Source organism: Argiope bruennichi, chromosome 5, assembly GCF_947563725.1.
Source record: "Argiope bruennichi chromosome 5, qqArgBrue1.1, whole genome shotgun sequence".
NCBI classification, from domain to species: Eukaryota; Metazoa; Arthropoda; class Arachnida; order Araneae; family Araneidae; genus Argiope; species Argiope bruennichi.
In genome coordinates this window covers 107,850,735-107,873,645 of record NC_079155.1, presented here as the reverse complement: position 1 = coordinate 107,873,645, position 22,911 = coordinate 107,850,735, and the positions used below count along the sequence as shown (strand labels likewise).

The following is a 22,911-nucleotide window of genomic DNA, read 5'->3' as shown; positions in this document are numbered from 1 at the left end:
ATATTCTGAAAAAAAAAAAATCATTGAGCCATTTTCTGAATTTTTGATAGAATTTCATAAATTACAACAGAAAAAAAAGTTAACACCTTTTTCTTATTTGATAAAAACAAAAGTTAACAAATGCTTTAATTTGTTTAAAACAGATGTATTTCATTTTTCTATATTTAAATAAATATGCACAAGGAAAAAAAAAAAAAAAAAAAAAAAACCCTAAAAGAATCAAAGCATATAAAATCAAACAACAACAATTATTATTTGAGGGCAAGAATATATCATATTTCAGAATTGAAATTGGTAATCACCAAATCTTCGGAATTTTGATATTTTTAAATCTATTTCTTCCATATTGAATTTTCTACTCATGTATACTAAAAAAGATGAATAAATAAAATAATTAAGTACCTGTTACATGAGCGAGATATAAAAGAGTGGCTAACTTCTACATTTTTAAATAATTTTATGTGATGGAAAAATTATTAAGTTTAACATTTAATTGTATTTAAAATTCATGATACTTTGGATAAAAAGATCTCATTTAATATATACAATTCGCACATTTTTTCACAATTAGATGCCCTGGCCAAAAGGAAATTTGTTTAATATTAGTGACATTTAATGAGTAAAAATAAGTAAATAATTAAAATAAAATTATTTTAAGACCACTTATACGTGAAAGAATATATATTTATATATATTTGGTATTGATTGTCTATCATATAGATTTAGCTATTATACATACTGATATACGTATTTAATGTTCAATAATTTATAAAACTAATTACTATGTAATATCTCTTTCATCTTTCAAAAAATTAATGAAACTATATAAATATTATTCAAGGATCCAACTCATACTTCCAATGACAAAATTAACACATATTATTACTTACTGTAAATCAAAAGCTACTTTTCCCCCTTAAAAATAGAAAGAATATTTTAGAACTAATATTTATTTTACAATATAAAGGCAAATTTTAAAAAACGTTCATCTTTAGCTTTTAAGTATGTATAAGCCTAAATGATTTTTTTAAAAAATTATTATTGCTTATTTTTAAATACAAGTCATAGTAAATGTACCACTCAGCATTGGAAAACTGAAAGTTTCTGATATACATATACACAAGGGAATCTGCTCTTAGCATTTCCTTTCACTTTAGAAAATAAATCATGTTCATATAGTAATCATATGATCCAACTTTGATGGCAAGCCATGAGCAATTTGCAATGGATGGGTTGGGAACACTTTAATAGGAAGATCCCATATCATAGTTTGGACGTCTAAGTTGGCAGGTCCTTGCCAGGAAATATTTTCTGATGGACTTGTAGGCTCTGGCATTGCTGACACAGTGGTTGTTGTCACAAATTCAAAATGCAACTTCCATTTTAAAGAAACTACAAAAAAAAAAGGTATTATTTTCTGTTAATTTCCAATGTAGATAAAGCACTTTGAAAGTACAAGATGAACTAACGAAACATCTTTTTAAAACATTTATGAGAAGTTAATTTTGTTCGTAATATAAATTCTGGTCCTCTTCTTTATTTATTGAAAATCAATGTTCACACAAATTTATATTCACAAGTTAAATGCAATTTTTTAAAATACATAAAAGCTTTTAAAAGAAGGAAAGGATTTTAAATAAAATAATAAAATGCCCTTTTTTCATTTGCTAAAAGTTGTTAAAGAAAATTTTTCGGCTTAGTAATCCTCATAGAGTTTAATATTTTTTTTTAGAATTTAATAAGACAGATAAATAGCCATAAACAGTTACTCTGACCTGGCTAGCGGCACTAGGAAAAATCTGAACGATTAGATACTGTAACAGCATTGGCAGGAACCACGGTTGAGATCTAAGGGCTATCACTAGCCACAATACATTCCCTAACATGAGGCACATCCAGTAGAGGGTGGATGAACCCCACACTATTTCTGTACTCATCAGAGTAGTAAACCAACAACCATGCTAAAAGCTTCTCATCTTTATATCTGAAGTAGCCCCCGGGAGATAAGGCAAATATGTTTATAAATTTTAAATAATACAAATTTTAAATCTAAATGGGTGCATATTCCAATATATTAGGCAATTCAATCTGTGCAATCTTAAATCAAAACAAATTATAACAGATGGTTAAATGTATATATACTATAAAATTTTCCATACATTCAGCTTTATTAATTGCAGAAAAAGTGTAAATAACTTGGGGCATTATTATGGAGATTTTTATATTAATTAGCAGTTACATTTTTAAATAAACTCATATATGCATACATGCATGCACACACACATATATACAGAATACATTTTTTTGGTAAATGAGCGAGAAAATAATTTTAAAGACAACTTTATTTTTAATGGCTAAGTAAAAGTCCAATTTTTAAAAAATAACTTTTAAATTTTTTTTTGTTTAAACTATACCCAAAAATTTGACAGACATGTTCACAATGCTAAGGCAAGGACAGAAAAGAGAAGCATGCAAAAATACTCAGAGCCTATATAACTTCAAAAGTGGATTTTACTAAAATTTTGATGAGCAAGCAGAATTAGTTTTATTAATTGCAGAAATTAGACCTAGAGAAGCAAGGAAAACCTATAATGTACATGTCAGAATATTTAAAATGATTAAATAATAATTAATTTTATTTTATTAATGAATTCAAATGATTAAATAATAATTAATTTTAAGAACATGAATAAATAGGATATCTTATACATATTCCTCGAAGCTGCTTGCTAATATTTACTTTTAAAAGAACTTTCTTTAAAAGCTCAATGTATTGTAAAATGGCAGCCATATTTGTCAACTAAGAAAAAAAATTACAACTCACCAATATTAGTAGTAAACGTTGGTGTAACTGTAAGTGGTATTGGAAGTATAACTTGAGTGAGATTTAAATGTAAAGAAAATTCATGATGTTTGTTATAGGCAACTGTTGTAATGCCTTGCTTTGCTCTACCTTTACAATTTTCTTGCAGCTCTTCTTCACTGATTAGAGTAACTGAAAACTGAAATAATAAAAATAATTTTTTTTTTCAAAATTAAATCATTTTATTCATTTTTTAAAAAAAGTAATATCTATGACAAAAAAAAACAATAATGGGAGAGAGGGGAATGAAAAGGCATCACACATATGCATACTATTTTAATTTATGATTCAAACATACTTGTATAAAAAAGAAATCAAATATCTTAAAAGTAAAATGAACCACTTAATTGACACCTCGTACATTTATTTACTTAAGTCACTTATAAATGTTATAGGGGTTCTTAACTAGATCAAATTTATAACACATACTCAAAAACAGTTTTTTTTTTTTTTTTTTTTTTTTTTTTGTTTTGCAGAGGAAACAAAACAGGTTGTGAAAAGTGAACTGATCAAGGATAGAGAAAAAAAATTTACAGTTTTAGAAAGTAGATATATAAAAAGTGAATAAAGCATGACATCCATATATTTTCAAAAATTGATATGAATTTACAAAAATTTATACAAAATCAAATTTATGACAAGTACAATTATGCCAAGTACAAAGGCTTGACTAACACAATTCAAGAAAATGAATTTAGAAAGATTCTGGTGAGTGAATTGGAAATAAAATAAACAAAAAGTGAATATACGCATGATTAGGGAAAGTGAAGTTATAACAACATTTATATTTACACAAGATTATGGGAAGTATACCACAACATTTTAGCATGGTCAATTTATACTATTAAAAAAATATGCTATAAAAAGATTAACACACCTATAATTTTGGAAAATGAACTCATATATGCTTAAAAAAAATTAACTCCTGCAAAAATATAGAAAATGAACTTACTGAAGGTAAGAAAGCCAAGCCTTAATAAGCAAAGAGCAATTAGTACACAGAAGGCTTAAATATACTGACCGTTATATAAATTCATCTTACAAAATGTTAATGAATGAAAAGTAACACATAAAAAACATTTAAAGTTATATAATGTAAACTTATGCAAAATAATCACACATTTTCACGAAAAAAACCATTTGCTCTCTTCTTAAAGAGGAAAAAAAAAAAAAAAAATGCTAGCTTTTGATTGTTTTAAATCTATCCAAGATTAAGCCGAGCAAATTTTGAATAATAGAATTTTAAGTGTGCATTGTTATAATAAAATGGAGTTCTATCATAACATACTGAAAAATAATTTATAATCACAAAAGATATTATTCAAAATGTAATAAATGAATGTAAAGATTTAAACATTGAATTTTCAGGATTAACTTTGATTTATTATGAAAACAAAGTTGCATTACAGTTTCATATTAAGCTGTAAAAAAAAAAAAAAAATCACAGGGCAAAATATACTGATGTATGATTTCACTTTTTAAGAAATTTAGAAAGAAAGAGCTTGTGGAAAATATGCAAAAAAGATAAATAAATAATATATTTGATAAGAAATATTTTGCAATTTGATAAGAAATAATTTTCATGTATTTTCCCTGCTATCAGTAGAATAATAAAATGGGAAATACATTCATTAAGCATTTAACTAAAGATGCAGTAAACAAAATTTCTTAAACAAACATTTAGTATTTTATTATTCATATTTGTAATAGAATGTATTTTTATTTGTGAAAAGGTACTCAATTTTCTATCTTTTACAAGAAGTTAATTTTTATTACAGAGAAGGATTGCTTGCTAAAAATTAAGTTTTGCATTTATGCCAATTTTTTCATACTTTCTGCATTCTATTGTTTAATGAAGAAAGCATTCCATTGGTTGTGACATCAAACATGGATATATATTTAGTCTCTCCAAGCTGGTTCACTATCTTTTCATTATCACTATCTTTTTTGGTACATTACAAATTTTTAAGTTGAACTTTAAGAAAAAGTTTACAATTATTTAATGTTTAAATAAAAATAATAAAGATATAGATTTTGATATTTTTGAGCTCTAACACCCCCCAAATTGCACTGCTTTTCATCAAACATTATCTATATTTTAGGTTTTTATAACTTTACTTTGCATAAATTTTCCTTACACGATATTATGTAGCTTTATTTTCCATTATTTTACTTTGTGTAATTTAATTTTGCTTTGCACAATTTTGAATAAAATTACAAGATCTTCTGTGTATGCGGGTTTGATACATGTTAAATCTGGTGAAACATAAAGGTTTGAAGAAATCTTCACTATCTGCTCAAAGTTCAAAATTACATCTATTTCAAAACTGCACTAGTGTGGCTTTAAAATAGAACTTTAATTGAGTTAAATTACCTTAATTTTTTTTTCTTTTCAATTTTATATATTTCTTGAATCAAATCATTTTTTTTTTTGGTAGATGCACTGTGCAAAATTTTTGGGATTTCTATTAATTTTAATGACTATAGAGATTAAATCCTCATAGAATAGGATAATGCATTAAAATATGAAAAAAAAGGACATTAACTATTTAAATCTTTACTGAGTACTGGGAAATACAATTAATTTAACATTCAACAAGTATTTATCCTACATTAACAAATATTTTGAATAAAATCACTGAAACCACATAATTATCATTAAATGAAATTGAAATTAGAATGATTCATAATTAACTTTCTCACCTGAACACACTTCACTGTGCCTTGACTAAAATCAAATACTCCAATAATATCTTCACCCAATCGATATGATGATTTCAGCAAACAGAACCTCACAACTTTTCCATTTTGGTTGGTAATGTTATAATAACCTGAAAAGAATGCACCAGAACCTTGGATTATATTTGTCATAATTATGTATTATAGGAATCATAAAAACAAAAGAATTCAATATATGCTTAACTTTTATGAGTTCCATTATTCAGAACTAATTTGTTAGATCTAATTATATCACTAAAGTGTAAAGACTGATGAAAATATTCCATCAGTATTTCTAATTTTCACATTTTACATACTATATCAGTCTCACAAGTACTAAGCTAGAATAAAATACTTTTATTACACATGTAATTCCTGTTTCGAACACAGAAAAGTATGGCTGATTCTATGGTATCTCATGCTTTTTTTCATTGCTACTTTCAATGTTTAATTGAAATATCTGGTAGATCTTTAAATATTCAGAAAATTAACAACTATACAAAATTTCATTGATTAAAAATTTTAATGCATAAAGTATCAAACAATGTTATGTCTCTTCAGAATTCACATCAAACAATTTTGGAACAGCCTTTAAAAAAAAAAAAAAAAAAAAAAGATATACTTGTATTTAATTTTGTTTCTGATAAAATAAGATAATTATAGAACATTATTAAGAAACTTACTTGGATTTCGCCGAGCAGTATTAGCTTCTAATATTTGTAAGGCCGAAGAGATTGTTGGTTGCTTCTGTTGGCTTTGAAGAAAAGGATTAGCAGGTGCAATCGGCAATTCTTCACTATCAGCACAGAATTGAGCATCTGGAATCCCTGCAATGTGCAAATCACAATTTAGTAACAAAATGATATTTATTAATGAAAAAAAACATTCATTCAAGAGAGGGACTTGTTAAAGTGTGTTTTTGGATATACATTAAAATATTTTTTGTATAGTATTCTTCAAAACTATAACACACTCTGCTAAAAAGCCTCTTTTATTCAGCTTCAGTAGGTTTATTGGTAATCAAGTAACTTGTAGTCACTATTTCAATATTAGTGTTTTTTCTCCGTCTTAGCTTTTTATTCTATCAAAAATAAGTTGTTTCATCAAAGCAGACACAAATTGTTTGTTATTATTTAAAAATTTCTTAAAATAGTTGAAATATGAAGCTAATCCATAACATATAACATTTTTGTACGACCTAATGCAGATTGTTTGGTATTTCACTATCAGTGAACACATGTGAAAATATTTCCAGTATAACATTGAATGCAGTAAAGAACGAATGTGATGCAACAAGTGTTAATGCCCATAAAAGTGCAACTTTAAATCATTGTTCTTGAACTAAAAAATTCGAAATCGGCTTATTTTCAAATTTGACATGTCATCTTCTCCTATATTTGTTTTAGTCTGATGTCAATAATGAATTTTTTGAACTGGCATATAATTTTGTATGCTTTCCTCTTTGATTAGTAAGTGTTTATTTTCTCATATTACTTAAACTTATTATCTTCTTACATAGCGAGAAGTATGCAGATAGCAGATCTCTAACCCATTTCGCAATGTCAATCCGTATTAAATATGGATTTTGAGCAGCTCATTATTTTAAAAAATTCTTTAATTTGCTCTGAATAAGCTCATAATTTCACAAATAATAAAGCAAACCATTCAATAAAATTACTTGCGAGTGATTAAAACCACTGCGATGCTACTACAGATTGGATGTTGATTTCCTGCCACAGAAATTCATTCCATTCTCTCACGAAGTTATAGCAATTTTGTGTATGCCCACTAGCTGCAATCCGAGAATCACATGGAAAGGGAACAATTATCTCTCAAATAGTAATCAAATTGATCTATACAAAAAAATGGGGGGGGGCGAGAGAACGAGTTTCCGGAATTATATAGTTGCGAATAATATTGTTCTGTTTTTGGAACAATGATCTTTTATTCATACCATTTTCTGGAGCAACAATTTTTTGGATGGGGGAAAAAAAAAAGAACCAAGAAATTTTAAATTTCCTGTTCTATCCCAGTTTTTATTGAAATTTTCAAATTTCACTACATTCTCTCTGTTTATTTTTTAAATTCCTCTGTATTTTCTCGATTTTCAAGATGCCATGGGAACCTTGTATTAGATAGTATAGTTAGACTATCTAATACAGGGTTCCCTGTATAGTTAGACCAACATAATAACAGCTTGTAGATATTTAACATTTTTAAAGTAAGTACTTATTAGTAAAAATTGCCCAGAAAAGTGAATGTACTAAACGTTTCTTCCTCAATCCTTGCAAATAAATAATCCTTTTCAAAAAATTTATCACTGTTTACGCTAAAGAATTATAATGGAAATTAAAACTTTTTTAAACTTTATATTCTTTTAAAGATATTAAAAATTTTTAAGAGATATAAAGTATTCATATAGAATCAGCCATTAAAAAAACAGTATAATAATATAAATTTACAGGGGAAAAAAAAAAAAAGAACATTTATAGAAATAAATATCTAAATTTTTACCAGCATCATATACATACCATACACAAGAAGAACCCTAATAGGAATTTTCAGAAGCTTAATAACAGCATTAACACGCTGTGTTCCTACAGTTATTTTGTAAGCATATTTAACACACTGACCCCTATAGGATGGTGGCGCAGTATAAGGAATAGTTTCTTTATAAATATCTGAAATAATAATAGTTTTAAATTATTGAAATTACAAGCAATAAAAAAATAATGCAATAATTAATCTCCAAAAATAATAAAATTAACTTACATGTTTTACTCTCACCAGGAGAAAGTTTTAAATCACAAAATAAAATTTTAGGCTTAGTTGAGAGAACAACATGACCACTTTCACCTAAAATATAAATTCATAATTTAAAAAATTAATTAATTTTGAAACTGTCAGTTGAATAAAAAAAATTCATAGACAATTATTAAATTTCTATTTAAAACTATTTTGGTGAGAAAAAAAGCACATTATAATGAAATAGGCATATTATAAGAAATTCTTTATTGATTAAATAAATTAAGAATTCTAATAAGCAGCATAATTCAAGCAAGAACTAGGAAAACAGCACAAATTTTATAAGAAATTAGCAACAATATATATAAATATATATATTAAAAAGCAAGATATGGTTTCATGTTTTATCCATAACAATCATAAATAAAGTGAGTATGAAACTTTCTGAACAAGTTTTTCATTTTTAAGCTTTACATAAATGTTGCATTTTGTTTTGTTCAGCTATGAAAAGAGAGAAGGCGAATGAAAGTTAAAAGAAAAATTTTTCCATTTCTAATACTGAAATTTGAATTTTAAAACAATTTTAAAATACTTGATATAATAAATGTAATAATCATTTAAATCTATCTTAAAATGCTGATAAATATAAATATGCTGATTTAATTAGTCACATTTCTGTTTTCTTATTATAGGAAAAATAGTAATTTTTAATAATCTCAAGTCTAATTTAGATAGTCTAAAAATAATCTAAAATAATCTCTAATAATAATATGAATAATATAAGTAATCTAAAAAGTTTGCAAATTTTATTTAATGAAATTGGCTTTGCCTTTTCACTAAATAATACCTTATATGTATTAGAAACTCCAGTCAAAGACATTTCATTCTTTTTAAGCACTTCAAAATATAATTTTAATTTATTATATATATTAATTCTCAAATAATGATTTTCTGATGAAAAAAATAAGGATTTTTTCTTTATAAACTGAGATCAATGAAGTTCTTCCTAGTTTTTATATAACTAAAGTTTTTATATAACTATTTATAACTAAATACTTTGCATTACAGTAAATTATCTTCACACAATTAAATTTAAACATGATGAAGAAATACATATCAAAGAATCGATTTAAAACATTTCTTCATGAAAGTAATTAAGGGGGGGGGAGGAAGGAGTGAAATAAGCAATTAGAATAAAAATTTCAAATAACTAAATAATTTGTACAGCTACTGAAGCAATGAATGGAGAATTTAATCTTTAGTTTTACGCTTTGAGGAAGCAGTTAAGAAGCAAGATAATAACAGCTCACCCCTACAAGGTATAAAAGAAGTATCTTGAGAGGCAGTAGCTAGTTCTTCTTGAGATGCAGTACTTGGAAACTTCACTAAAGTGTCATCAACTGTACACTGGCAATGGATCTGTGCACTGGCCCATGCTAGCACTTCTTCTATATCACTAATGATAAAATTCTAACTTATACTTTCTGGTAAAATAGCACACACTATTTACTTAAAAAGAACAGAATATTATTATAAAAATAAATGAAGTTAAAATTTCTGTAGTATTAACATTATTGAGAAATTCAGCAGTATCTAGGATTCAGTACAAGTATGAATTTTAGAACTTAATTGAAGTATGGCTAAGATTAAATATATTTTATGTTATTAAAATGAAAATGTTTTTGGTAGAGAACTGGGCCAAAATTATTTATTATTGTTGCTGTTAATTCTTTAGTAAAACTGGTAAAAAATATAAAATTCTCAAAATTTGAACAAAAATTATCTGTCAGATTAAAAAAAAAGACTTCAACTATAATTTTGGCCTCTGAAACGTGAATGGCAGTTTATGTAATTTCCTATCAGCTTTATGCAGCAAGTTCATGATGTAAATATATATATTCTGAATTCAATATTTATATAATGAAACAATTAAACATTAAAATAACTATGAAAAAATGTATAACAATGAAAGTAATATTGTAATTATCGGACAAAAAGTAATATCGAATATATAATTTTATAAAGTAATATATAATATCAGTTTGATAAAATATACAATATTTAAAATTAAAATGATTTAACTTCTATGATAAAATTACAGTTTTGCTCATAAAATTAAGCACCATTGCAAAAATTACAGTATCAAATACACCTACAAAATAGTTTTTAAAAAAAAATTGTTCTGTGGATTCCCAGTTAAATTATAAAATAAATTTTGGTTGATACAAGGAAACTAGGAAATATAAACATAAGAATATAAAAGTAATGTTTAAATTTTATGAAGTAAAAAAAAGTAATCTGAAACAGTATATGGGAAATACAAGTGATAATTTATTCTTCATAAGAGATAGGCAGAAAAGTTTTAGTAAAAGAGAAAGAAACTATAATAAAAAGAATCGAATATATCATTGACTTGAAAGAATTGAACATGGATTTTATATGCAAATAGAATTTTTCAATAAACTTTTTATTTTATTTTATTAATTTATTATTATTATTATTATGCAAATAAGATTTGCATCTTAAAATATATTTTTTAAAAAGCTATTTCGCTGAGGAATAAAAAGATTGAATAGATATACAGTATTATTGCTTTTTATTTATAAAATAGCTTGTTTAATGTTATTTTTCCAAGTGCTTGATATTAATCAAAATGTACACAAATTTTACAACCATATAAGACAAAACCATTAACTTTGTGACAATGCATTGTTGTATTTTGTACACAAATGGCTGTTGCCTCAATATCATAACAATGACCACTGAAAAATTATGTAATGACTCATTTCATTTTCTTCATAAAAATGTTATCATCAAATAAAATACTAAAGAAATTATACAGGTTCTTACCTATTATACTGACTTTGCTTCTGTGAATAAGTAAAAGGACTACGGAATGAAATGTGACATTCAACTACCTCACCAGTCAGAAAAACTGATCCATGAGGTAAACGAGCATGGACTTCAATCATCTGTAAATAATAAAATTATTAAAAATAAATCATAATAATGATGATATAAAATACCTTTCAGACATATAATACTAATTTTATCTCATGAATTTAGGAGTATCTTAAAGCATATTTCATTGAAAATACAAAGATTCATTTTAATTGTTATATTAATACTTCAATGAATAAACTAAAAATATAAATTTATAACCTTTTCTTTAGATGAAGGATTAAAAAGAAAAATCCACACTAAATTTTGTGGGTTTTTTTCTTCCCTCTGCAGTTAAAAAAATATGTTATATAGCCTTAATACTTTGACTGGCATCCAATTTAAAGAAACAGGGACCTCATATTAATTTTTAAACCTTATTTTTGAATCTCTAATTAAGCAGAAAATAGATTATTAATTACTATTTCATAAATAGATAAATAATTAAGAAAATATTTTTATATTTCAGAAATGGTTATTTTAAAAAAAATTTATTTTATAAAGAAACTCAAAAACAAACAAACAAACATAGTATTCAGAAATGCAAATTGTCTACAAATATTTGTCAAAACATAAGTACTCATTACAATCTGTAAAACAATAACTCATTAATCGAAAGTAATTAACTTACTTAATAAAATATAACTTTTAATCATTTTAATTTTTAAATTAAAAGGAAGATTCTCTCTCATAGATTCTCTTTTGGTAGTTGAAGTAGGTAATGAGATTTTTAAAATTATTTATTTCATGACCATGGGAAGAATTTACATCTTAAGCATTAAGATTTCTTAGTTAAAATTATAACCAAGCAGAAATGCAATCAAAACAGGCGAGCAGTAACCATGGGTAAAAAAGGCATTGAGAAAGCATTCAGAATTTATACAACTAAAGAAAACAATTTAATGGAGAGAGAACTTTTGATTTCAGCATGTCTAGATCCAACATGGAAAAACATAAGCCTACCCAATTCAGAAATTAAAATGACGCCTGAGTTTCAAGTGATAAAAAATAATTGTTTTTGAATCAGGAGAAATTAAAATCATTATATGCATATATAATCAAAAAATAAGAATTCCAAAACTTGGTGAATTTACAAAATTTAATTTAAAGATCAGTTTTACAATTTAAAACCTAATAGTACTTTTATTTAAATTAAAAAAAAAAAGATTTGAACATTCAATTTATTATTTTTAAGAATAGCAATTTTCACCAGAGAAATAAAAACCGTCCTTTAGATTATTACAGGTGAATTTTATCTGATTGAAAAGTTTAAAAAAGGAACAGGAAAGTATTTTCTGCTATTTTCAAGTAATTTTAAAGTCTGTATGGCATTTTCCTAAAGGACAAAGAAGATAATTTTATGATTTTTCCTAACTAATAATTGAATTGCCTGTCGCACATAAAGTGACTCAATATGATAAGGGAGTAAAATGATCCTTCAACTTATCAGAGTAATTCAATGGCAAGAAGAGAAACCTTAATCATTAATACAGGAATTAGAAACTTGCATACTAATCAAATGCCAGTGATTTATAACCAAAAAGTAATTGCAAAGTGCATGATGTTTAATATAACCAACAATTAATCATCAAAGATGTCATGTCAGTTATTGACTATATTTGCCAAAAATAAGCCAATAATAAAAAAGCATTTTAAAATAGCAATTAACGTAAATTTTAAAAAGTTTTTTGCTATTAGAAAAGAAAAATGATCAAAAAATAATTTTTGATGCAATGAGTGTAATATAATCATTTTAACAGTAATAAACTAAAATATTTAAACACAAGAATTAAAATTAGAATAAAAGCTTTGAAAACTTTCAGTTGTAGATTACATTCATTTATCACGGGGAAAAAAATGATAATTAATCAGCTGCGAAACATTTTAAGAATTTTTATACATACTGCCTCCACTTACAAAAATCTTATTCATAAAATTTGATAGAAAACAGTTATACAGTAAAGGCAAATTATGGCTAGAATTTAAAAATTAAATGAAGAATGAAAGGTAATAACACACCATTAAAATTAGAAAATATCATATGCAATTCTAAATATTTACATCGATTTATGAGGATATACAACTATAAATTTGACAGATCATTTATAACACACTTCATTGAAAAAATATTATGCAGTGATCATTTTTTAAATAAACTTTTATTTACATTGTGAAGTGACGTTTAACAAATTACAGCAGTTACAGTTTATTTATTAGGATATGAAAATTGCATAAATATCATTTGATAAACGATGGATCTAATTATAAGTTGGTTTTGATGGGATATTTTAGAAAATTTTCTGACAATCAGAATTTTTTAAATTTTTTGGTTTTATATATAGGTGAAATTTTTGAAAACTCCCTTCTTCAGAACAATGTTCTGGATCACCATTGTGAACTAAATAACGATGGATCGATGAACTGAAGTGGCACAATATTATTCTGCTTTGCTCTGTTTTCATTTTATTCGTGTTGAGAAAGTGCTGTGCAAGATTTGATATTTTCTTATAATTTCCATTGCTTATTGTATTTGGTGAATTATTTGGTAAGATTATTTTTTGTACTTATATGTCGCATCAGTCATCAACTTAATTTCTAAGTTTTTTTTTTTAATATAGAAAGTGTGTTTAGAAATTACAACTAGGGTGGAAAATTCGAGAATTCCACTCTTCAATATTAACAAATTTTATAAGGAGTTGTATTAAGTATATAGAAGCAATCGAAATTATTATTCAAACTTTTTTATAAAATATCATTTATCTTTTTATATTATATAGCATGAGGAAAATCATAAATACCCACAAATTTCATCATGTCATTAACTTTATCTCTTTTTTTAACTTTATTTTTTGCAAATAAAATTTGAGTGAATATCTATTCACATTTTATTCTTTTACTTTTTATTTATCAGGCTTATTGCTATAACATTAAGGACTACGAAATGTTATATATGTAATCTTTATGATAACTACAAAATGCAATGTATTGACTGAAGTTCTTTTTGTTATATTCTTAAATCTAGAAGGGGACATTATTATTATATTGTTAATTTTTTGTCTGATTGTAAATTTAACATATAATGCAAGGTATTTTTTTATTTGCCATCTTCTGTTTATTCTTAATATGTCATTTTTACTATATTTAAACTCAGAATGAAATTTTAAAGTGCAAGAAAATAGTGAAATTTATCTCATTCTCTTAATTAAATTTTGTCTTCTTTAATATTACTTGTAATTTACTTTCATAAGTTTTATAATTATGTTTTGAAAATTTATTGTAATTCTTTTTTACTAGTACTTGAACTGAAATAAGTTAATAGTAATAGAATGTTTTAAATTATTAATTCTTTAAATATTATTGATGACAAAAGTTGAATTTGAAAATAGGTGATGTAAAATTTCCTTTAAGTTTGATACTGCTCCATGAAAATTTATTGTTACCCATAGTTTAAGAAGCTCTATTTTAGATATTAAATATAGATTTTAAAAAAAAGTCTCTAAGGGGGAAAAAAAGGGAAATTTTGGTTTTGTACTTGGTTTGATTATCTTTGAATGTTATTTTGCATACAAAATTGGTATAAATTCCACAAGAGAATAAGTTGACTCAAGAAATTATCACTGATATAATAATCTAAGCAAAGAATTTTTCTTTGCCTTCCAGTTGTAAAAATCATAAATGAATCTTTGAACTAACTTTGTTATAATAGTGATGACAAGACATTAAAAACACAGACATTAAAAAAATAGCCATAAAATTAAGATGGTTTGCTTTAATGAGATGGTCTGGACTCTAATGAGAATTATCATATATTTATATGGATATATGTAAAATATAATATTCTTAATACAACAGCTACTAATCTTTACTTATAATAAAGATGTGTATTGGTACTCTACAAGTCACTTTGCTTGATTTAGAGCTACCAAATTTTGAACACACATACTTCAGAGGGTGGGAATGGGAATTCAGAGTGTTTATTATTATTATTATTTATTACACATGATTTTTTTCTCTCAATTGTTGAAAATTAAAGATCAAGATATCTGTGTAGTTTGAGACATAAAAATGGAAAGTTGTGATATATCGTTAAATTTAGAAGATAAATAAATCAGATATTTATTTTTAATAGTGCCATGATGTCACAGGACTGACCTCTATTAGAAAGGTTCATGTAAATAATAAACAGAGCATATGTAAGCAACATTTAAAATATCATGGCTTTAATATCTGATAATTTAGTAGAATTATGAGCCTGAAGTTATGTCTATACGATTTAAAGGAAATTAAATATATCCAGTTACACCATTAATCAGCTGGTCGCCAAAGATGAATACTTTTATATATTAAAAATGGTTCATTTTATTGCCAATGAAACTTTATTACTGTTATTATTACTTAAAAAAATGGGGGATCTTAGACCATTCGCCTCAAAGAAGATATGCCAATTAGCTCCCAGAGTTTCCTAAGGCTGACTTGCTTAAGGTATGGTTCAGTGTTCTAAAATTGTAATATTTAAATTTTCATAACTTGTTTAGATTAAATCACAAAAAAATAGATTTTGTTTTTTAAAATAAAACTGGAGTGTTAAGAATATTTCCTCAGGACCAAAGGACTGTTTAAAATTTTGCTTTCATAATTTTTTGAAGTATATGTATTGACAGAAAAAAAAAAAAAATTATTATTTATGTCATTTAAACCCTTTTGAATGTAAACCTAAAATATGAATCTTATGATGTATCACAATAATTTTTTTATTGAATGTCTGAAATATTGTATAAATTATGAAAATTATTCTGTAGGGCACATAAGATTTCAATGCCAAATAATTATGTTTTCTATACTTGTATATTAAAAAAAAAAAAAAAAAGCTTGGCTTTAGCAAGAAATGTTTTTGTATTAATTGAGGTTCAAGTCTTTTAATTTAAAATTGAAACTATGGAAGCTGACAAATATATATATATATATAATGAACAGTATATTGTAAAACTTCTATTATATTATGTTTTATATGACTATCAAAATTTGAAGCTTAACAATATTTTAATGAAAAACCAAGAGATCAAATTACATGAATTATTTAATTGAAAATCTTAACAAGCATTAACTTCATTAAGATCAGTGAAGCACTGGCTAGTTTTATAATAAAATTCAATTGAGGAAAAAAATATCTTTTTCAGCTGATCAAAATAATAATAATTCCAATATAAAAAAATAAATAATAAAATATTTTAACAATTACTGTTTAATCCTTTTGATATCAATTTAAAATTCAATTTGAATCTTATATCACACAATGTTGCTTATTTGCTTTTGTTAATTAATGTTTACATGTTTTGTGATTCTGTTTTATATTTCAATTCATTAAAATTGCATATATTTTTTTCTCTTTTAGATTATCACAATGTCTTATATGTTGGAGCATTTACACAATGGCTGGCAAGTAGACAGAGCTATTTTATCCGAGGAAGATCGTCTTGTAGTTATTCGTTTTGGACATGATTGGGACCCTACTTGTATGAAAATGGACGAGACATTATATAAAATTGCCCAAAGGATCAAGAATTTCGCTGTTATTTATTTGGTAGATACTACTGAAGTTCCAGACTTCAATAAAATGTATGAATTATATGATCCATGCACTCTGATGTTTTTCTTCAGAAACAAACATATACAAATTGATTTAGGAACTGGTAACAATAACAAAATAAATTGGGCCATTGAAGACAAAAATGAAATGATTGACATTTTGGAAGTTCTGTATAGAGGTGCACGAAAAGGAAGAGGTCTTGTCATCTCTCCAAAAGATTATTCAACAAAATACAGATATTAATTTAAATTCTTTATATATAAATATTCATTTTCTACATTGTATTTGTGTATACATATTTCTGCAATCATTTATTGTACAATTTTTTTGTGACTGTTGAATAAATAATGTAAGAATTTTGTATTGGATCTTTAATAAATGTGTTTTTTCACTAATATAAAAACTCATAATGTAGATATTTTATACATGCATTTTCATTTATATTCTTGTTTCACTGTAGACAGGAGCATTTTTCTGTAATCTAGAATTGCATAATTTTGTTTGAAATAAACATAGTATAGATCTATGAATTGTTCAGGAATGTTCATTCCTGACAAGACAATCCATAAATTCATATGGCTGTGAAATAATTTAAGAAAATAAAATTTCTTCCTGCTACTTGAGCATTTGTTTAGTTAAATTTCATTGAAATAAAAAGCTTTTTATTGTAGACCACAGCCTCTTAAATGTGTGGGCATTTCTATTACACATACAATTATATTACATTTTCATATTAAACATGATACAATGTTCTAATGAGTATGCCCTTAAAGCAGTAATGTTAGGATCTGAAAGGAAAACTATCAATGAATGTACTTTTAATCTGAAGATTTAAGAGAAATGATTAATAAAATAAACATTTAGTAGATAATTAGAAGAATGAAAAAATAATAAATTACCAAGTACTATATTTTGTATTTTTATCAAATATTTTTAAAAAATCTATTTCATCTATAAATGGTTCCTGTTAAAAAAAAGAGATCAGCTAGATATGACATCAAACTAATTTCACTGTCAAATGACCTCTTTACGATTGCCTTTAATAATTGGCAGTATATCTCTGGAAAAGCCAGTTGCTTTTCTCTATGCTGCCATTTGATTGGCTTTCAGATTATATATTATATTCCTAATTTTGCAATCTATAATTTGAGATATATTCCTATGCAATTGTATATGTTAATCTCTCAAAGAAATTCTTTATCCAACATGGAAAATAGATGCTGATATTTCTATTCTAATTTGTGAAAAACAACTTTGAATAAAAAAGACATTTTAATGTAATTTCACCATTTTATTTTTAGGTACATTTATTGTGACAACCTGTTTAATGTAGTTACATATACTAATCACCAGGAAAAATATGCATCAGAAGCTTTTGCTTGATACATATATAAAAAGCTAGAGCACGAACTGATGCATAAAAGGTTTTACAAAAAAAAAAAAAGAATGCAAACTTACATGAAAAACAAATCATACTTCATGCTGGGTAATAAAATCTACAATTTCCATAAGTGAAGTTAATATCTGAAGAGAATAAAACATCTTAATTCCACAAATGTGTGTTCTTAAGAAAAATTAGATTAACAATTCTTAGTGATAAGCATAAGTAAGATTCAGTACATAATTGGGCTTATTCATCCAATGCAATTTCTTCCTGATATCATTGATTGAATAAATTCTTTTATATCAAAAATTTCAATAAATACAATAATTCTTATTGAGATTTATACTACAACTTTATGTAATAATTAGAAATATTACGTAGAAAAATTTTGTATAAAAATATAGAATTCTGAAATTTATCAACATAACAATAAAATATATACATATTTTCCAAATTTATCAATATACCCCATTTTAAAATGATAAAAGTTGGCCTTCTGCAATCAAATACATAATAAAAATATTACAAATGTAGTTCTTAAAATATGATAAATATATTTTTATACTATGTAATTTAATAAAAAGAAACAAATTTGATACATTTACTCAAAAATACCAATCTTTACCAAAATGCATGATCATTTGAAGGAACATTTATAGGATAATTTTACTTAAATTTATTTATTGCAGTAGTTGTGGCGCAGTTAAAATTTAATCTGAATTTTTCATAGAATTAATCTCTTTACTTTCACACAGATTAAATCTTTATAAAATTACAATCATTACTCGTGTTTCTCTATAATTGCTTGCCTATTGAGAGACATAGAGGTAACCCTCTAATTCTGAATAATTTATACAGCAATTAAATAGTACTAAAAATGAAGATATATTCTAATAAATGAATGATGTCCAAATATTTATTGAAATTTTATTATAAAATAAGTTTATGTCAAAGTTAAATAAGTTATTATAAATTATTAATGCTTTTCCAAATATTTTTATTCAACACTTCATATCATTTTGAATAAATACCAAATTAAACTATTTCATTGGGCTCGTGAAATTGTATATAATCATATTGTTCCAAATGATACTAGAATATCATTCAATAAATTTTATAACAAAGTGCTTTTTATATATGCTATGTTGTAGATTATTACCATAATAATTTCATGTTTACAACTATGCATCAAAATATAGTTTTTTTCCCCTTTTTCTTTCTTCAACTTGAGAATTAATACATCACAATAAAAATAATTTTTCATTCTGATACCAGGAAAATGTACAAATTAGAAATTTCTTTAGCTTATTCAAATTAAGTATAATGTGCATTCAAGTTTTCATGGCATATTATATATTGCATATGGAACACCAGAAATATTCATGAAATAAATACAAATGTTTATGTTTATATGGATTTATGATGCAATATATATATATATATATATCTTCATGCTCCCAATTTTCAAAATAAATATATTTTGCAATAAAACAAGTGCAGGAATTTTTATGAAAAAGCTCAATATATAATGTACAAAAAAGCACCAAGATTATATATTTTATCACCAGGAAATAATGTGCTAAACTTTGTCAAATGTTAAAACATAAGTATAGAGGAAACAAAACCCTTATAATTACACAATGTTTATAATTAAAACTTTATTTTGAATGGCAAAGAATGTTTCATTCAATTTCCATACAAATACTTTTGTGACTCAACTAAACTTTACAGAAAGTTTAAAGCCTTTAAATTAAAAAGGTTAATGTCTTGAAACATAACTCTTAAATTATCTCATTAATCCATATATCCTTTTTAAATAAAATCAAATTAGGTATAATATTTATGTAAAAAAGGCATTTAACTATCATATGTGAAATCAACATCAAGTGATAAAAACAAATTATGTGAAAAGAAACAACTGAAAATCACGATAGCTCCTTAGAAAGACAGTGCATTTTCAAATTTAACAAATTTTTTTAAAAATTTCACATTTGTTAAAAAAAGTGGCATGGAAGAAACCTTGAGATAAAATGCTAAAAATCCCTATAAGTTTTCTTTGCATCTTCAAAACATGAAACAGTTTTTACATGAAGTATAAAAATTTATACTTCATGGTAAGCAACTGTTTGAAATAAAAACTATCACATTATAGATATAAGCTCTAACAAATAAAATAAAATATCAGATGACAACATTTTTTTTTAACTTTTCATATCATCACAGAACTACTCAACAGCAAATACCAACAAAAAGTTCAATTTTTAACAGTGTATCAATATTATTTTTCAACAATATTAAAGGAATGTGAAGACTAATAAATATGCAACAAATAAAACATAACAATCATAACTACAAGAAATTACACACTTGTTTCTTATTTGAAATAACAAAAAAATATTAATTATTATAAAGCCCTCAATTTTAATGAATGGCAAAATTTCCTACCTATAAATACTTGTGAGAAAATGGTAATGAGTTCAATATTGCTCCCACGCAATCATTCATCTAGACCATTAAGCATTGAACAACTTTTAAGGTTATTCCATGTTTAATGCTAATTTCTATGACTATACATCTTTTATTTTTTAACATGTAATAAATCCATGTTATAAAAATTCCTGAAGGACTTAAGAAAATATATAATCATAATAATCTGGTTGCTTAGGAACTAGTTATGGTTTCAACTTGGCTGGTTTTTGAAAGTTTAAGATGAAAAGTTTAAGTTCAGCAATTAGTAACAATTTATCAAAATTAAATTCACTCATTAAGATGTAAAAATATAATAACTATTATTATTTTGAACAAGTAAAATGTATTTAAATTTTATTGAGCAATCATATCTTTATCATTAATTTCTTTTTTACCACTCTAGAAAGAGAAAAATACAAGGGCTATACAAGTATGATAAGCATAAAAAGTTCTAGTATAAGAAATTAAAAGCTATCAAAGTTTATCATCATGAATGACATAGTAACTTATATTAGATAGAAACTGTCATCAGAAACAAATTTTGATATGATATGTCCAGATTTTCAAATTAGACTGACAGGCACTAAAAATGATCCAAGAGTAGCAAAATTAATGGAAAATTGAAGTTTTATCACATTTGACAAGAATACTTGTCAAATCCAACATTCATTTTTAATGCTGCTGAAAAAGTATAAAATTACATATATTTTTGTCATTATATGTACTTATTAATACATGTAATTAATAAAATTTTAATTTGTTACATTTATTTTTATTGCACCTAAGAATTTTTCTAAAGAAAAGGAAAAAAAAGTCATATTTAATCATTTTGCATAGCAAGAAAATATCTGAAGACGTAAAGATACAGACTCAGTTAAAATTTCCATCTTTACAAATATTGATTTTAATTTTAAAGTCTTTTTTTATTAAGAATACGATAAAAGAATAAATTTACCAGAAAATAATATAAATACACTTATGAAGCAAGAGCCATTACAGTTCCATGTCAAATGAAAAAAACACTTAAGCTTTTTCATTACATCTTTTCTTCAATCATAAAAATATTTTAATTGCAACTCAAATATATGTTGACATTAAACAAATAAATCTATGACTGATTGTATCATGTTTCCAATTGACTTCAGGTTAATCCCATGAAGTCTTTCCATATAATATACCAAGTTGCAGATTTTGAATCAGGCCGAAAGTTGAGGGAGTAGGGGCTCAGGCAGCTTGATAAAAATAAATAAAACTAGTTATTAAATAACTAAATTTGAAAAAAAAAAAAAATCCATGAATTATAAAATTTTAGGATAACATTAAATCTTTGAATTCTCTTTGAGTTATTACAGTACATATTAACACCATCTGCTTAAATACAAACTGTATACAAGTGTGAATGTGTCACAACCATGAGTCATTATAAATAAAAACAGTACAGGCTCATAAAGTAATTAAAAAATAAATCATTGACATATTAAGTTAGAAATGCGAAACAAAATTAATCAATTTATACAAAAGAGATTTCGTAATGCTTTAAAATTACCAAAAATCCATCATTAAACTAGCAAATGATTAAAAAATCTTATTTTTATTGTACAGTTAAAATCAGAGAAATTACTATATCAATAACCATTCCACTACACTTCAACAAACCAATATTTGGTAAATATTGAAATTGAAAATAACATTCAAGAATTTCCCCCCTATTAAATTCAAATCATAACTTTAAAACAAATATAATTATTGGATTAAAATTAAACAGATAAAAAATATTTTAGTAATCAAGAGAAACTCTATAAACTAAACATGATACTCCCAAAAACTATTAAAATATTTCCTATTTTATATTGTTTCACAAGTTATTTTAGGAAATAATAAGCTATTAAAAATTATAAGTAAATGTATTTTTTCCTATAAATAGCAGTATTAAAGTATTATAATTTGCACTCTATAAACAGAAAAAACACCAACATAAATTTACAATAAAATAAGCATAAAAAAAAGCTTCAAATTACAATAACTTTATTTATATAATAGTGAATGCCCACTTGAATAAATATGTATTTATTTTTTCTAACCAATTTATAAAATGGTATAAAACAAGAAAAACAATCTACAATAAATTTTAAAAAAAGTGCATATAATATTGTGAAATAATTTCAATTTCTAAAAAAGGAATTATCCAAAATGAATTTTTTTTAA

The 22,911-nt window shown here is 24.8% G+C and overlaps 2 protein-coding genes across 4 annotated transcripts; one reads left to right on the top strand and one right to left on the bottom strand.

The window, feature by feature from the left end:
* Positions 1 to 205: 205 nt before the first annotated feature.
* LOC129969670 (RAB6A-GEF complex partner protein 2-like) lies at positions 206 to 13,444 on the bottom strand. Of its 3 annotated transcripts, none has more exons than XM_056084327.1 (9): positions 13,328 to 13,444; positions 11,177 to 11,298; positions 9,637 to 9,782; positions 8,354 to 8,437; positions 8,113 to 8,262; positions 6,265 to 6,408; positions 5,567 to 5,694; positions 2,825 to 3,002; positions 206 to 1,392 (listed from the first exon to the last, which is right to left on the bottom strand). In XM_056084327.1, the coding sequence occupies exons 2-9, from the start codon at positions 11,296 to 11,298 to the stop codon at positions 1,172 to 1,174; spliced, it is 1,173 nt and encodes a 390-aa protein (XP_055940302.1). In that variant the 5' UTR covers positions 13,328 to 13,444; the 3' UTR covers positions 206 to 1,171. The 3 variants fall into 3 exon arrangements, with proteins under 3 accessions (XP_055940302.1, XP_055940303.1, XP_055940301.1); XM_056084328.1 differs by having other exon boundaries at positions 9,643 to 9,782; positions 13,286 to 13,442; XM_056084326.1 differs by having other exon boundaries at positions 207 to 1,392; positions 13,286 to 13,442.
* A 244-nt stretch (positions 13,445 to 13,688) lies between these two features.
* LOC129968996 (thioredoxin-like protein 4A) lies at positions 13,689 to 17,214 on the top strand. Its single transcript, XM_056083389.1, has 2 exons — positions 13,689 to 13,811; positions 16,659 to 17,214. The coding sequence occupies exon 2, from the start codon at positions 16,668 to 16,670 to the stop codon at positions 17,094 to 17,096; it is 429 nt and encodes a 142-aa protein (XP_055939364.1). The 5' UTR covers positions 13,689 to 13,811; positions 16,659 to 16,667; the 3' UTR covers positions 17,097 to 17,214.
* Positions 17,215 to 22,911: the final 5,697 nt, after the last annotated feature.